This window comes from Pipra filicauda, unplaced genomic scaffold (genome assembly GCF_003945595.2).
Source record: "Pipra filicauda isolate LSUMZ 115617 unplaced genomic scaffold, ASM394559v2 scaffold16_size7369187_pilon, whole genome shotgun sequence".
Lineage (NCBI taxonomy): Eukaryota > Metazoa > Chordata > Aves > Passeriformes > Pipridae > Pipra > Pipra filicauda.
The window spans coordinates 6,141,678-6,159,016 of NW_024104207.1; the positions used below are offsets into that span (position 1 = coordinate 6,141,678).

Consider the following 17,339-nt stretch of genomic DNA (forward strand, 5'->3'; position numbering starts at 1 on the left):
CAACATTTTGTGTTTTAAAATTAGTTCATTAACACCAAAAAAAATGAAAGCCTACTGTTCTGCATGAGTGTCTGGTTGTTCAGTAGTCCAAGAAATGCACACACCTGACAGTAGCCCCTCAACATTTTTATTCTGTTGAACCAGGTAAGTAAGGACTTATAGATACTTAATATTTAACACAGTCTTTCCGAAGTTCAGCATTACAGAAAGTATGAAATGAGAATATAGTATATGAAATTAAGAGTTACTTGGCAAATTTCTCTATTTGTTTGTTGTGAGACACCTTTTAAAAGCCCTTCTCTTTATTCCCAAGCAGGCCCTTCCAAGACATCAGACATGGATGAAAAATCTAGTCTTGCAAAAAGTTACACAGGTAGATCTTTTAGTTGTATTTTTCTTGTTTTGGAAATTGAATATGTGAACCCTTGATTTCCAATAAGAGTGACGGTATTGGAACTAAAACATCAAAAGAAGTGAAAATTTCAGTTGCTTTAATTTCCAGGTGTTCAAGTAGAGAAACATATAGAAGGGAATCTTATTTCTTCCTTTTATAAATTCAGGACCGAGCATCAGATTTATCACTAGTGATTTGTGTGAATAGATATGTTTCTCAAGAAATTCGATCTGTTTAATAATTGCTTATTAAGTTTAATAAAAGTCTGCTTATAAATTGTGAGTCCAACTTGATCATTTCTCTCCGTTGAGTGTGAGATGAATGGGCACAAACAGAAAAAAGTAAATGGGAAGTCTGTGTTTAGTGGAAGCAATTCCTTACTGCATCTCAGCAATAGCTGAAATACATTTACCCCAAAATTGTTCAATTTTTTTCAGCTTCATACAGTTTGTATTAAAGATACTGCTTTCCCTATTTCCAGACACCAGAAAATACACACCTGCATTTCAGCATGTTAATTTCTTCATAAGCTCAGAGTGCTCTGGCTGCCATGAATTTTTTAGATTCAGGAAATGAGTCTTCTGTGAGTTGTTCATGTGAACATTATACCTCTGGATTTTACCTTGTGAAAATCCTTACATTGCATAGTTAGAGTTAAAAGTTTCTTTTGACATTTTACTGTAGTATATTTTTTTCCTTTATATTTGTAAAGAAAACCATGAGTGTGGCTCCATCTCCATACTCCATCTTACAGAGATCTGAAAGCAGATGCTCTTGAAAATGCACAAGTGCAGCACTATTGTACCAGAATAAGTAAAACACGTTCCTTCATACCCTGCTACTTAATGTTGGTATAGTTTCTGATCTAGCTGCCTGTAGTTTTTTAAACTTTACTGCAGTTGAATATAAATTGCTGTTTCTCACACCGAGTGTTGATAGGCCTAATCCTGTTTGTTTTGTTGGTGCACATGGCCCCAACAAAAGCCTTTGTGATCATGAATTTCCCTCCCATGTTTCATTATTGGCCTTGCAGCCTGTTATGGTGGTCATTATAGTGCAACAGCCAGAGGCTGTGTAAATGGTAAAGAAATGCATAATCTGTGGTGGCACACAGCCTTTGTTTATATTTTCAGTAATCCTTGATAACAAAGAGAAAAATATTTATGATTGTATTAATCCTTCTAAGCCAAGAAGAAGGGATTTCCTACTGTCCTTGCCACCAACTCTGCACTGCTGCACACGTGGTTTAGCAAGTGTAATCCTCACCTCCTTACCCTTGTCTGGAATTGCTTCAAGGCTTTTGGTAAAATATCTTTGCTTCTGCTTTTGTTGCCTGCAGTGAGTGCCAGGGGTTTCTCTGACAAATGTTAGTTTAATTGCAGAATCGTGGAGTGTTTGTTTAAAAAACCCTTTTCTGTGTCCATCATTCAGCAGCCCTGTTTTTCCCTTTCAGCTTCCTCCCAGCATGAGTCATCACAAACACGTGAGAATCCTGAGGTCGAGGTCACTATTGAAGGTCAGTTCAGTGGTTCATTGATTTCAGTCTGTTGGGCATTTTTATATCCAAAAAAATGCTTCCCAGTGCCTGGGTTACTTGTCACTGAATAAACAGTCTTATGTGCCAGTGTTGACTGCAGCATGGACTGTGCACTGCTTGGTAAACAGATCTAGTCCAGAAGTTTTATAAAGCCACAATATGCTGAAGGATATTGGACTTCCTGGGCTGGTTTTGAAGTGATGCCTGGCAGCAGTTTGCATCTTTCACGTTAATTTCAAGTGTTGGTAATGAAGAATACTCACTGAACACACGGGATGTTATAACTTTCATTCATTCTGAAGAACACATTGTTTTGTAAGCACACTGTAGCTATATAAAATTTCTAGTTAACACTAACTTCTGGGAAGAACTGTACCAGAACAGAAGGGCTGTGTCACAGGTGGCATAAGTGAAGCCTCAATTAATTTGCCTCATAGCGATAAATACAAGAGAAAAACCTTTGTACTTGCCACTTGCCTTTCTCATCTGAATGGCACTAAAGCCACTGCCCAGTGTTGCTGTTGTTTTCAGTCTAGGATCTTGGTTGGGAGTCAGCTCTGTTTCTTGTGTTTGTGGATTACATGTCCTGTGACTGCTTTAAAGCACTTCTGCGAGTGGCTTTGCAGTGCTTGCTTCTGGAATTCGATTAGGATTGAGACCACCCAATTAGCAGTCTAGGAAATAGGCAGGGGCATTTAGGACAGAAGCTGACACTTCTGGCATTACTATTACCTTTTTGTCATCCAGCAATAAAGTAACTCTTACAGAAAAGTTCTTATTATCTCAACAGAAGAGGTAATAAGAGTCATTAAGTTCTGTGTATCCGTAAAGGTCTTTCCGCAAAAGTAAAAATGATCTGAAGGGATTTTGTCTGACAGAATATAATACAACTGCATAGGTACAAGGTGTGTCAATATGTCATGGTATTCTTGCAAAGTGAACTATACCCTTAGTGACCTGGGTACCTGCTGTTCTTTATGTGAAATTGATTGTCTTGGTGTGTTGAAATGGTTCATTTTCCATTAAGGTCGCAGGTGTTGGGAATTGGACAGTCTTCCTAGCTCAGGAACCTAAGGAGTATCCTTAGGGTTGGATTGAGAAGTGACTGGCTGAGTAGCAGCTCACCCAAAAATTCCTGCATTTGCAGTTTTCCTGTCTGTCCACGTGTGTGTGTTTTAGGTGGAGTTGACCTGTTACATGAGTTTTCATTTGCGTCCATTAGTTTTACAGTGTTTCAAAACTGGTTTTAGCACCTTTGAGCTCTTCAAGACAAAACTTAGGTGCTGTTGTTGCGAGACTTTCTAGTGGAAGGGTACTACTTCCAGTTAGATAAAAAAAATGTCGTCAATATCTGCGCAGTTTATTTCCTGATTTCCTTTTGCTGTTGCATGGTCATTTTATGATTGTGAGGTTTGCAGTCATGTTTCAAAACACAATGTTGTTTTCCTTAGGAAGTACAGAAGCAGCTGTGCTTTTTGCTGTTTTGTGCCTTACAGAGTCTGTCTTGCACAGGTACTTCCTACAGGGGTAGGAAGAGGAGCTTTCTAAAGTTTCTCACATAAGTAATTGGTTGCACAGTTTGGTGCCCTGATAAGCCCAGTCCAATACTTGCATTAGAGCTTTGAAATTCAAAGCAGTTCCAGCATTGCACATGAGTTGTGTGGACATTGAACCAGTGTTCAATTTTTATGTTTCTTTAAGATGATGATGACTATCTGCCCCCTAACGAGAGACCAAAAAGTGCCCAGTCAACTAATGGAGCTGACAATTCTGGGAGAAGAAAAGTGGAAGAGTGCACTGTTGGTAAGTGTAGAGTAAGATACACGCAGGTATCCCCCCAAAATGCCAAGGCATTGGAAGGATCCCAAAAAGGTTTATTTCCAAGGCAAGAACACAAAATCTTACAAAGCAAAATCTGCCCCAGCTGAGGAAAATGCTGGGCCTGAGAAACTCCTGCCTCCTGATCTCTGCCAGGCTTGTTTTCTTCTCTGGCCTTCTCCCCCCAGGCTCACCGCCAGCATGACCTGTAACACCCATGAGGGTTTCTCTCTCCTCAGCCCAGAGAGAGAGACTGCAGCTTTTTGTCTGGAATGCAAAAGGTGGAGGGAAGGGAAAACATCCAACTATTTTTTAAAATGTACTCTTGGGCAGGAGGGACTTTCTTAGGGAAAACGAGTTCTAACTCCTCGTTACAAATTCTTCTGAAAGGGTACCACCCCTACAGTAAGATAAAAGTAAAGCATATTTTTTCTCTCTGCTTGGTTTTATAAAAAGATATTATGCTGCAGGAGCGAGACACACCAGTGCAAGCATTCATTTAAGAACCCAGGGTTCTTTTTAGATGTATTGCAGGAGTATAATCATCATCATAGGCTACCTCTGTTGCTTTTTGTTCTTCAAAGTGAGCACGTGAATGGACACACAGAAAGTTGGGATCTTTCTCGTGGTGTTCTTTCATGATCCCTTATGTAGAGTTCTCCACAGAAATGCATCCACACACCGTGGTTACTCTGGTCAAAGATGCTTCCCCAGGGATATTTTGGAAGTCCTTTACCTCTCCTTTATTCCTTGGTTTGTTTTGGTTTCTGGACACGTAGCCCATTCATCTGTCTACTTTTATTGTAGACAGCATAGTCAGGTATATGTTTTTTACCTGATATGTATAAAGGAAGCCACCAGTGTTCGGATTGCAGTGAAGGAACAGATGTGGAAACACTGTTAGAAGATTAGAGATGTGAAATGTTTTTTGTGAGAATAAATTAACGTAATCGTTTGTGGTTTTTTTACTGAAATATTTGAAAAGGTGTCATCTTAGTTGGAGTTGTTCTTCTTCTCCAACCACATTTCCCTTTTCATATTTCCACGAGGTTGTCTTTTGTGATTTTGGTTTTGTTTTAATCTTCCAAACTACACCACTCTGTGGCGTGCTAGAATTTTTTATTATTTTTTTTTAAACTTTTCTGATGCTCTCAAAGTGTTCTAAGCAGTCAGTTGATGTGACAGTTATTTTTGTGACCTGTGCTGGTTTAAAAGTAAACCGGCAGGAGAAATGAACCCAACTCAAGAGAGATTACAAGTCAGAGTTACAATTTACTAAAAAGATTACAATAAATAGAATGATAGAGCGAAAACTGGTTTTACCCCCCAAAGGCAGCTGTATAACCCAGCACCCTGTGACAAGAACAGAACGGTGTTCATTTGCTGTTACCACGTGGCCCCCCCGGGTGCAAAGTAAAAGGAAAGGAAGCCTGTTGGTCCAGATGATGGTCGCAGTTCTGCAGAAGTAATGACTGCCATCTTGTTGAGAGTGGCAGTCACAGTCCTGTTGATGTTCTTGTCCTCCTCTTGTCCACCGAAGAGTGGTACCAGAAGTCCCAAAGCCGGAGGATTATATATTCTCAGGTTCAGGTGGGAATGCCTAGTACATCCTCCAGGGCAGGAAGTTTCACAATGGGTGATTTAACTCTTTGAGTCCTGGGATATTTTTGGAATCTTTGATGGCCTAGGTCATTGCAGCTGCCTATTATTCCCATCCCTTATGGCCCAATAGCAGAGATGACCCTCTCAGGCTGGGTGTGAAGGTGCTAATGCCTCCCTGGAGGGGAGTTATCACAGCTGAGTCACTAGTGTGAAGACAAAAAATCACTCACCTGCATCTCAGGGTTCTTCAACACCCAGTTTGTAGCCTGAGGTGTCAGGTGTGCCCTGGGCAGCTGCTGCAAACGGTCCACTATTACCAGTCCATTAGAAATGACATAGAGGGTGTAGAATACAGTGTTTTGGTTATACCCAGATGGCGATAAACAGGTCCATGTTGCTGATAAAGTCGGAATGGCCAAAATGACACAGATATCAGACATAGTCCAGTTGTAAGGTGATCAGGAAGCTGTTTATTGCTCTCAGGTGTTTCTTTTATACTCTTTGTACACTATCGTGCCACAACACAATTGGTCAAAAGTCTCAAGCATAAAACACTGTATATACTTTAATGGGTAATACAGAAGACACTGCACACACTCTTATTGGTGACACTGAAGACACTGTGCATGCTGTGACATGCTATTGGTGACACTCTACACATTTTGATTGGTGACCTTTGGTCTGGGCTGCATTACGTTTGTTCCGTCCAGCATTACAGTAAATATTTCCTAAAAGTTGTTTAAATTCCTCGTCACTAATTGCCAGGCTGCTGACAGGGTCTCTGTCAACCAAGACAGGTCCAGGCCTCTGTAACTAGGACATGACCGTACTTTTTGTTCCTGTCTACTAGAAGAAAGACCACCTAATTATTTCGTTTTGTTGTACTTTGCATTTGGTAGTTATCTACCCAGCACTCACTCGGAATTAGAGCAAAACATCATACTCTGTTTTCCATGGACAGGATGATCTGTTTGACATAGTTCAAATATACTCCAGTTAAGGCATCTCAGGAGATGCTGCTGAACGTCTACTATAGACAACATCACGTGAAGGGCCTTTGAAACAGAGATTCCTTCCGACTTGCTCCCAAAGCGATATCATACTCCATCTTACAGAGATCTGAAAGCAGATGCTCTTGAAAATGCACAAGTGCAGCATTACTGTACCAGAATAAGTAAAACACGTTCCTTCATACCCTGCTACTTAATGTTGGTACAGTTTCTGATCTAGCTGCCTGTAGTTTTTTAAACTTTACTGCAGTTGAATATAAATTGCTGTTTCTCACACCGAGTGTTGATAGGCCTAATCCTGTTTGTTTTGTTGGTGCACATGGCCCCAACAAAAGCCTTTGTGATCATGAATTTCCCTCCCGTGTTTCATTATTGGCCTTGCAGCCTGTTATGGTGGTCATTATAGTGCAACAGCCAGAGGCTGTGTAAATGGTAAAGAAATGCATAATCTGTGGTGGCACACAGCCTTTGTTTATATTTTCAGTAATCCTTGATAACAAAGAGAAAAATATTTATGATTGTATTAATCCTTCTAAGCCAAGAAGAAGGGATTTCCTACTGTCCTTGCCACCAACTCTGCACTGCTGCACACGTGGTTTAGCAAGTGTAATCCTCACCTCCTTACCCTTGTCTGGAATTGCTTCAAGGCTTTTGGTAAAATATCTTTGCTTCTGCTTTTGTTGCCTGCAGTGAGTGCCAGGGGTTTCTCTGACAAATGTTAGTTTAATTGCAGAATCGTGGAGTGTTTGTTTAAAAAACCCTTTTCTGTGTCCATCATTCAGCAGCCCTGTTTTTCCCTTTCAGCTTCCTCCCAGCATGAGTCGTCAGAAACAAGTGAGGATTCTGAGGTTGAGTTCTCCAACGAAGAAGGTCAGTTCAGTGGTTCATTGATTTCAGTCTGTTGGGCATTTTTATATCCAAAAAAATGCTTCCCAGTGCCTGGGTTACTTGTCACTGAATACACAATCTGATGTGCCAGTGTTGACTGCAGCTTGGACTGTGCACTGCTTGGTAAACAGATCTAGTCCAGAAGTTTTATAAAGCCACAATATGCTGAAGGATATTGGACTTCCTGGGCTGGTTTTGAAGTGATGCCTGGCAGCAGTTTGCATCTTTCACGTTAATTTCAAGTGTTGGTAATGAAGAATACTCACTGAACACACGGGATGTTATAACTTTCATTCATTCTGAAGAACACATTGTTTTGTAAGCACACTGTAGCTATATAAAATTTCTAGTTAACACTAACTTCTGGGAAGAACTGTACCAGAACAGAAGGGCTGTGTCACAGGTGGCATAAGTGAAGCCTCAATTAATTTGCCTCATAGCGATAAATACAAGAGAAAAACCTTTGTACTTGCCACTTGCCTTTCTCATCTGAATGGCACTAAAGCCACTGCCCAGTGTTGCTGTTGTTTTCAGTCTAGGATCTTGGTTGGGAGTCAGCTCTGTTTCTTGTGTTTGTGGATTACATGTCCTGTGACTGCTTTAAAGCACTTCTGCGAGTGGCTTTGCAGTGCTTGCTTCTGGAATTCGATTAGGATTGAGACCACCCAATTAGCAGTCTAGGAAATAGGCAGGGGCATTTAGGACAGAAGCTGACACTTCTGGCATTACTATTACCTTTTTGTCATCCAGCAATAAAAAACTCTTACATTACCTCAACAGAAGAGGTAATAAGAGAAGAGTCATTAAGTTCTGTGTATCCGTAAAGGTCTTTCCGCAAAAGTAAAAATGATCTGAAGGGGTTTTGTCTGACAGAATATAATACAACTGCATAGGTACAAGGTGTGTCAATATGTCATGGTATTCTTGCAAAGTGAACTATACCCTTAGTGACCTGGGTACCTGCTATTCTTTATGTGAAATTGATTGTCTTGGTGTGTTGAAATGGTTCATTTTCCATTAAGGTCGCAGGTGTTGGGAATTGGACAGTCTTCCTAGCTCAGGAACCTAAGGAGGATAGGGTTGGATTGAGAAGTGACTGGCTGAGTAGCAGCTCACCCAAAAATTCCTGCATTTGCAGTTTTCCTGTCTGTCCATGTGTGTGTGTTTTAGGTGGAGTTGACCTGTTACATGAGTTTTCATTTGCGTCCATTAGTTTTACAGTGTTTCAAAACTGGTTTTAGCACCTTTGAGCTCTTCAAGACAAAACTTAGGTGCTGTTGTTGCGAGACTTTCTAGTGGAAGGGTACTACTTCCAGTTAGATAAAAAAAATGTCGTCAATATCTGCGCAGTTTATTTCCTGATTTCCTTTTGCTGTTGCATGGTCATTTTATGATTGTGAGGTTTGCAGTCATGTTTCAAAACACAATGTTGTTTTCCTTAGGAAGTACAGAAGCAGCTGTGCTTTTTGCTGTTTTGTGCCTTACAGAGTCTGTCTTGCACAGGTACTTCCTACAGGGGTAGGAAGAGGAGCTTTCTAAAGTTTCTCACATAAGTAATTGGTTGCACAGTTTGGTGCCCTGATAAGCCCAGTCCAATACTTGCATTAGAGCTTTGAAATTCAAAGCAGTTCCAACATTGCACATGAGTTGTGTGGACATTGAACCAGTGTTCAATTTTTATGTTTCTTTAAGATGATGATGACTATCTGCCCCCTAACGAGAGACCAAAAAGTGCCCAGTCAACTAATGGAGCTGACAATTCTGGGAGAAGAAAAGTGGAAGAGTGCACTGTTGGTAAGTGTAGAGTAAGATACACGCAGGTATCCCCCCAAAATGCCAAGGCATTGGAAGGATCCCAAAAAGGTTTATTTCCAAGGCAAGAACACAAAATCTTACAAAGCAAAATCTGCCCCAGCTGAGGAAAATGCTGGGCCTGAGAAACTCCTGCCTCCTGATCTCTGCCAGGCTTGTTTTCTTCTCTGGCCTTCTCCCCCCAGGCTCACCGCCAGCATGACCTGTAACACCCATGAGGGTTTCTCTCTCCTCAGCCCAGAGAGAGAGACTGCAGCTTTTTGTCTGGAATGCAAAAGGTGGAGGGAAGGGAAAACATCCAACTATTTTTTAAAATGTACTCTTGGGCAGGAGGGACTTTCTTAGGGAAAACGAGTTCTAACTCCTCGTTACAAATTCTTCTGAAAGGGTACCACCCCTACAGTAAGATAAAAGTAAAGCATATTTTTTCTCTCTGCTTGGTTTTATAAAAAGATATTATGCTGCAGGAGCGAGACACACCAGTGCAAGCATTCATTTAAGAGCCCAGGGTTCTTTTTAGATGTATTGCAGGAGTATAATCATCATCATAGGCTACCTCTGTTGCTTTTTGTTCTTCAAAGTGAGCACGTGAATGGACACACAGAAAGTTGGGATCTTTCTCGTGGTGTTCTTTCATGATCCCTTATGTAGAGTTCTCCACAGAAATGCATCCACACACCGTGGTTACTCTGGTCAAAGATGCTTCCCCAGGGATATTTTGGAAGTCCTTTACCTCTCCTTTATTCCTTGGTTTGTTTTGGTTTCTGGACACGTAGCCCATTCATCTGTCTACTTTTATTGTAGACAGCATAGTCAGGTATATGTTTTTTACCTGATATGTATAAAGGAAGCCACCAGTGTTCGGATTGCAGTGAAGGAACAGATGTGGAAACACTGTTAGAAGATTAGAGATGTGAAATGTTTTTTGTGAGAATAAATTAACGTAATCGTTTGTGGTTTTTTTACTGAAATATTTGAAAAGGTGTCATCTTAGTTGGAGTTGTTCTTCTTCTCCAACCACATTTCCCTTTTCATATTTCCACGAGGTTGTCTTTTGTGATTTTGGTTTTGTTTTAATCTTCCAAACTACACCACTCTGTGGCATGCTAGAATCTTTTATTATTTTTTTTAAACTTTTCTGATGCTCTCAAAGTGTTCTAAGCAGTCAGTTGATGTGACAGTTATTTTTGTGACCTGTGCTGGTTTAAAAGTAAACCGGCAGGAGAAATGAACCCAACTCAAGAGAGATTACAAGTCAGAGTTACAATTTACTAAAAAGATTACAATAAATAGAATGATAGAGCGAAAACTGGTTTTACCCCCCAAAGGCAGCTGTATAACCCAGCACCCTGTGACAAGAACAGAACGGTGTTCATTTGCTGTTACCACGTGGCCCCCCCGGGTGCAAAGTAAAAGGAAAGGAAGCCTGTTGGTCCAGATGATGGTCGCAGTTCTGCAGAAGTAATGACTGCCATCTTGTTGAGAGTGGCAGTCACAGTCCTGTTGATGTTCTTGTCCTCCTCTTGTCCACCGAAGAGTGGTACCAGAAGTCCCAAAGCCGGAGGATTATATATTCTCAGGTTCAGGTGGGAATGCCTAGTACATCCTCCAGGGCAGGAAGTTTCACAATGGGTGATTTAACTCTTTGAGTCCTGGGATATTTTTGGAATCTTTGATGGCCTAGGTCATTGCAGCTGCCTATTATTCCCATCCCTTATGGCCCAATAGCAGAGATGACCCTCTCAGGCTGGGTGTGAAGGTGCTAATGCCTCCCTGGAGGGGAGTTATCACAGCTGAGTCACTAGTGTGAAGACAAAAAATCACTCACCTGCATCTCAGGGTTCTTCAACACCCAGTTTGTAGCCTGAGGTGTCAGGTGTGCCCTGGGCAGCTGCTGCAAACGGTCCACTATTACCAGTCCATTAGAAATGACATAGAGGGTGTAGAATACAGTGTTTTGGTTATACCCAGATGGCGATAAACAGGTCCATGTTGCTGATAAAGTCGGAATGGCCAAAATGACACAGATATCAGACATAGTCCAGTTGTAAGGTGATCAGGAAGCTGTTTATTGCTCTCAGGTGTTTCTTTTATACTCTTTGTACACTATCGTGCCACAACACAATTGGTCAAAAGTCTCAAGCATAAAACACTGTATATACTTTAATGGGTAATACAGAAGACACTGCACACACTCTTATTGGTGACACTGAAGACACTGTGCATGCTGTGACATGCTATTGGTGACACTCTACACATTTTGATTGGTGACCTTTGGTCTGGGCTGCATTACGTTTGTTCCGTCCAGCATTACAGTAAATATTTCCTAAAAGTTGTTTAAATTCCTCGTCACTAATTGCCAGGCTGCTGACAGGGTCTCTGTCAACCAAGACAGGTCCAGGCCTCTGTAACTAGGACATGACCGTACTTTTTGTTCCTGTCTACTAGAAGAAAGACCACCTAATTATTTCGTTTTGTTGTACTTTGCATTTGGTAGTTATCTACCCAGCACTCACTCGGAATTAGAGCAAAACATCATACTCTGTTTTCCATGGACAGGATGATCTGTTTGACATAGTTCAAATATACTCCAGTTAAGGCATCTCAGGAGATGCTGCTGAACGTCTACTATAGACAACATCACGTGAAGGGCCTTTGAAACAGAGATTCCTTCCGACTTGCTCCCAAAGCGATATCATACTCCATCTTACAGAGATCTGAAAGCAGATGCTCTTGAAAATGCACAAGTGCAGCATTACTGTACCAGAATAAGTAAAACACGTTCCTTCATACCCTGCTACTTAATGTTGGTACAGTTTCTGATCTAGCTGCCTGTAGTTTTTTAAACTTTACTGCAGTTGAATATAAATTGCTGTTTCTCACACCGAGTGTTGATAGGCCTAATCCTGTTTGTTTTGTTGGTGCACATGGCCCCAACAAAAGCCTTTGTGATCATGAATTTCCCTCCCGTGTTTCATTATTGGCCTTGCAGCCTGTTATGGTGGTCATTATAGTGCAACAGCCAGAGGCTGTGTAAATGGTAAAGAAATGCATAATCTGTGGTGGCACACAGCCTTTGTTTATATTTTCAGTAATCCTTGATAACAAACAGAAAAATATTTATGATTGTATTAATCCTTCTAAGCCAAGAAGAAGGGATTTCCTGCTGTCCTTGCCACCAACTCTGCACTGCTGCACACGTGGTTTAGCAAGTGTAATCCTCACCTCCTTACCCTTGTCTGGAATTGCTTCAAGGCTTTTGGTAAAATATCTTTGCTTCTGCTTTTGTTGCCTGCAGTGAGTGCCAGGGGTTTCTCTGACAAATGTTAGTTTAATTGCAGAATCGTGGAGTGTTTGTTTAAAAAGCCCTTTTCTGTGTCCATCATTCAGCAGCCCTGTTTTTCCCTTTCAGCTTCCTCCCAGCATGAGTCGTCAGAAACAAGTGAGGATTCTGAGGTTGAGTTCTCCAACGAAGAAGGTCAGTTCAGTGGTTCATTGATTTCAGTCTGTTGGGCATTTTTATATCCAAAAAAATGCTTTCCAGTGCCTGGGTTACTTGTCACTGAATACACAAACTGATGTGCCAGTGTTGACTGCAGCATGGACTGTGCACTGCTTGGTAAACAGATCTAGTCCAGAAGTTTTATAAAGCCACAATATGCTGAAGGATATTGGACTTCCTGGGCTGGTTTTGAAGTGATGCCTGGCAGCAGTTTGCATCTTTCACGTTAATTTCAAGTGTTGGTAATGAAGAATACTCACTGAACACACGGGATGTTATAACTTTCATTCATTCTGAAGAACACATTGTTTTGTAAGCACACTGTAGCTATATAAAATTTCTAGTTAACACTAACTTCTGGGAAGAACTGTACCAGAACAGAAGGGCTGTGTCACAGGTGGCATAAGTGAAGCCTCAATTAATTTGCCTCATAGCGATAAATACAAGAGAAAAACCTTTGTACTTGCCACTTGCCTTTCTCATCTGAATGGCACTAAAGCCACTGCCCAGTGTTGCTGTTGTTTTCAGTCTAGGATCTTGGTTGGGAGTCAGCTCTGTTTCTTGTGTTTGTGGATTACATGTCCTGTGACTGCTTTAAAGCACTTCTGCGAGTGGCTTTGCAGTGCTTGCTTCTGGAATTCGATTAGGATTGAGACCACCCAATTAGCAGTCTAGGAAATAGGCAGGGGCATTTAGGACATTTCTGGCATTACTATTACTTTTTGTCATCCAGCAATAGAAAACTCTTACATTACCTCAACAGAAGAGGTAATAAGAGAAGAGTCATTAAGTTCTGTGTATCCGTAAAGGCCTTTCCGCAAAAGTAAAAATGCTCTGAAGGGATTTTTTCTGACGAAATATAACACAACTGCATAGGTACAAAGAGTGTCAATATGTCATGTTATTCTTGCGAAGCGAACTCCTGGGTACCTGCTGTTCTTTATGTGAAATTGATTGTCTGTTCATTGTCCAATACTTGCATTAGAGCTTTGAAATTCAAAGCAGTTCCAGCATTGCACATGAGTTGTGTGGACATTGAACCAGTGTTCAATTTTTATGTTTCTTTAAGATGATGATGACTATCTGCCCCCTAACAAGAGAACAAAACGCACTAGGTCAACTAATGAAGCTGGCAATTCTGGGAGAAGAAAAGTTGAAAAGTGCACTGTTGGTAAGTGTAGAGTAAGATACACGCAGGTATCCCCCCAAAATGCCAAGGCATTGGAAGGATCCCAAAAAGGTTTATTTCCAAGGCAAGAACACAAAATCTTACAAAGCAAAATCTGCCCCAGCTGAGGAAAATGCTGGGCCTGAGAAACTCCTGCCTCCTGATCTCTGCCAGGCTTGTTTTCTTCTCAGGCCTCCTCCCCTCAGGCTCACCGCCAGCAAGGCCTGTGACACCCATGAGGGTTTCTCTCTCCTCAGCCCAGAGAGAGAGACTGCAGCTTTTTGTCTGGAATGCAAAAGGTGGAGGGAAGGGAAAACATCCAACTATTTTTTAAAATGTACTCTTGGGCAGGAGGGACTTTCTTAGGGAAAACGAGTTCTAACTCCTCGTTACAAATTCTTCTGAAAGGGTACCACCCCTACAGTAAGATAAAAGTAAAGCATATTTTTTCTCTCTGCTTGGTTTTATAAAAAGATATTATGCTGCAGGAGCGAGACACACCAGTGCAAGCATTCATTTAAGAGCTCAGGGCTCTTTGTAGATGTATTGCCGGAGTATAATCATCATCATAGGCTACCTCTGTTGCTTTTTGTTCTTCAAAGTGAGCACGTGAATGGACACACAGAAAGCTGGGATCTTTCTCGTGGTGTTCTTTCATGATCCCTTATGTAGAGTTCTCCACAGAAATGCATCCACACGCCGTGGTTACTCTGGTCAAAGATGCTTCCCCTGGGTTATTTTGGAAGTCCTTTACCTCTCCTTTATTCCTTGGTTTGTTTTGGTTTCTGGACACGTAGCCCATTCATCTGTCTACTTTTATTGTAGACAGCATAGTCAGGTATATGTTTTTTACCTGATATGTATAAAGGAAGCCACCAGTGTTCGGATTGCAGTGAAGGAACAGATGTGGAAACACTGTTAGAAGATTAGAGATGTGAAATGTTTTTTGTGAGAATAAATTAACGTAATCGTTTGTGGTTTTTTTACTGAAATATTTGAAAAGGTGTCATCTTAGTTGGAGTTGTTCTTCTTCTCCAACCACATTTCCCTTTTCATATTTCCACGAGGTTGTCTTTTGTGATTTTGGTTTTGTTTTAATCTTCCAAACTACACCACTCTGTGGCGTGCTAGAATTTTTTATTATTTTTTTTTAAACTTTTCTGATGCTCTCAAAGTGTTCTAAGCAGTCAGTTGATGTGACAGTTATTTTTGTGACCTGTGCTGGTTTAAAAGTAAACCGGCAGGAGAAATGAACCCAACTCAAGAGAGATTACAAGTCAGAGTTACAATTTACTAAAAAGATTACAATAAATAGAATGATAGAGCGAAAACTGGTTTTACCCCCCAAAGGCAGCTGTATAACCCAGCACCCTGTGACAAGAACAGAACGGTGTTCATTTGCTGTTACCACGTGGCCCCCCCGGGTGCAAAGTAAAAGGAAAGGAAGCCTGTTGGTCCAGATGATGGTCGCAGTTCTGCAGAAGTAATGACTGCCATCTTGTTGAGAGTGGCAGTCACAGTCCTGTTGATGTTCTTGTCCTCCTCTGAATCTGAAGAGTGGAGTGTTTGGTTAGAAAACTCTTTTCTGTGTCCATCATTCAGCAGCCCTCTTTTTCCCTTTCAGCTTCCTCCCAGCATGAGTCGTCAGAAACAAGTGAGGATCCTGAGGTCGAGGTCACTCTTGAAGGTCAGTTCAGTGGTTCATTGATTTCAGTCTGTTGGGCATTTTTATATCCAAAAAAATGCTTTCCAGTGCCTGGGTTACTTGTCACTGAATAAACAGTCTTATGTGCCAGTGTTGACTGCAGCTTGGACTGTGCACTGCTTGGTAAACAGATCTAGTCCAGAAGTTTTATAAAGCCACAATATGCTGAAGGATATTGGACTTCCTGGGCTGGTTTTGAAGTGATGCCTGGCAGCAGTTTGCATCTTTCACGTTAATTTCAAGTGTTGGTAATGAAGAATACTCACTGAACACACGGGATGTTATAACTTTCATTCATTCTGAAGAACACATTGTTTTGTAAGCACACTGTAGCTATATAAAATTTCTAGTTAACACTAACTTCTGGGAAGAACTGTACCAGAACAGAAGGGCTGTGTCACAGGTGGCATAAGTGAAGCCTCAATTAATTTGCCTCATAGCGATAAATACAAGAGAAAAACCTTTGTACTTGCCACTTGCCTTTCTCATCTGAATGGCACTAAAGCCACTGCCCAGTGTTGCTGTTGTTTTCAGTCTAGGATCTTGGTTGGGAGTCAGCTCTGTTTCTTGTGTTTGTGGATTACATGTCCTGTGACTGCTTTAAAGCACTTCTGCGAGTGGCTTTGCAGTGCTTGCTTCTGGAATTCGATTAGGATTGAGACCACCCAATTAGCAGTCTAGGAAATAGGCAGGGGCATTTAGGACAGAAGCTGACACTTCTGGCATTACTATTACCTTTTTGTCATCCAGCAATAAAGTAACTCTTACAGAAAAGTTCTTATTATCTCAACAGAAGAGGTAATAAGAGTCATTAAGTTCTGTGTATCCGTAAAGGTCTTTCCGCAAAAGTAAAAATGATCTGAAGGGGTTTTGTCTGACAGAATATAATACAACTGCATAGGTACAAGGTGTGTCAATATGTCATGGTATTCTTGCAAAGTGAACTATACCCTTAGTGACCTGGGTACCTGCTATTCTTTATGTGAAATTGATTGTCTTGGTGTGTTGAAATGGTTCATTTTCCATTAAGGTCGCAGGTGTTGGGAATTGGACAGTCTTCCTAGCTCAGGAACCTAAGGAGGATAGGGTTGGATTGAGAAGTGACTGGCTGAGTAGCAGCTCACCCAAAAATTCCTGCATTTGCAGTTTTCCTGTCTGTCCATGTGTGTGTGTTTTAGGTGGAGTTGACCTGTTACATGAGTTTTCATTTGCGTCCATTAGTTTTACAGTGTTTCAAAACTGGTTTTAGCACCTTTGAGCTCTTCAAGACAAAACTTAGGTGCTGTTGTTGCGAGACTTTCTAGTGGAAGGGTACTACTTCCAGTTAGATAAAAAAAATGTCGTCAATATCTGCGCAGTTTATTTCCTGATTTCCTTTTGCTGTTGCATGGTCATTTTATGATTGTGAGGTTTGCAGTCATGTTTCAAAACACAATGTTGTTTTCCTTAGGAAGTACAGAAGCAGCTGTGCTTTTTGCTGTTTTGTGCCTTACAGAGTCTGTCTTGCACAGGTACTTCCTACAGGGGTAGGAAGAGGAGCTTTCTAAAGTTTCTCACATAAGTAATTGGTTGCACAGTTTGGTGCCCTGATAAGCCCAGTCCAATACTTGCATTAGAGCTTTGAAATTCAAAGCAGTTCCAACATTGCACATGAGTTGTGTGGACATTGAACCAGTGTTCAATTTTTATGTTTCTTTAAGATGATGACGACTACCTGCCCTGTAATGAGAGACCGAAACGCACTAGGTCAACTAATGAAGCTGGCAATACTGGTAGAAGAAAAGCCCAAGAGTGCAATGTTGGTAAGATAAAAATCAAGATTATTTTGTCTCTCTGCTTGGTTTTCTGAAGAGGTGTCAGGCAACGTCATGCTGCAGAAGCGAGACACAGCTGTGCAAGCATT

At 41.2% G+C, this 17,339-nt stretch overlaps 1 protein-coding gene across 18 annotated transcripts in view; it reads left to right on the forward strand.

Moving 5' to 3' along the window:
* GTF2I (general transcription factor IIi) overlaps window positions 1-17,339 on the forward strand; it is a 104,082-nt gene that overhangs the window by 30,868 nt on the left and 55,875 nt on the right. For 7 of the 18 annotated variants that reach the window (XR_005562907.1, XR_005562896.1, XR_005562895.1 and 4 more), the window contains 9 exons: window positions 314-373; window positions 1,848-1,910; window positions 3,633-3,734; window positions 7,166-7,231; window positions 8,942-9,043; window positions 12,474-12,539; window positions 13,633-13,734; window positions 15,356-15,418; window positions 17,137-17,238. Coding sequence is in view for 2 of the 18 variants with exons in the window: in XM_039379513.1 (XP_039235447.1) it covers window positions 314-373; window positions 1,848-1,910; window positions 3,633-3,734; window positions 7,166-7,231; window positions 8,942-9,043; window positions 12,474-12,539; window positions 13,633-13,734; window positions 15,356-15,418; window positions 17,137-17,238 (726 nt within the window). In the remaining 16 variants the exon portion in view is untranslated. The remainder of the gene's footprint in view (window positions 1-313; window positions 374-1,847; window positions 1,911-3,632; window positions 3,735-7,165; window positions 7,232-8,941; window positions 9,044-12,473; window positions 12,540-13,632; window positions 13,735-15,355; window positions 15,419-17,136; window positions 17,239-17,339) is intronic. The other 11 variants (XR_005562910.1, XR_005562899.1, XR_005562906.1 and 8 more) reach the window with 8 other exon arrangements.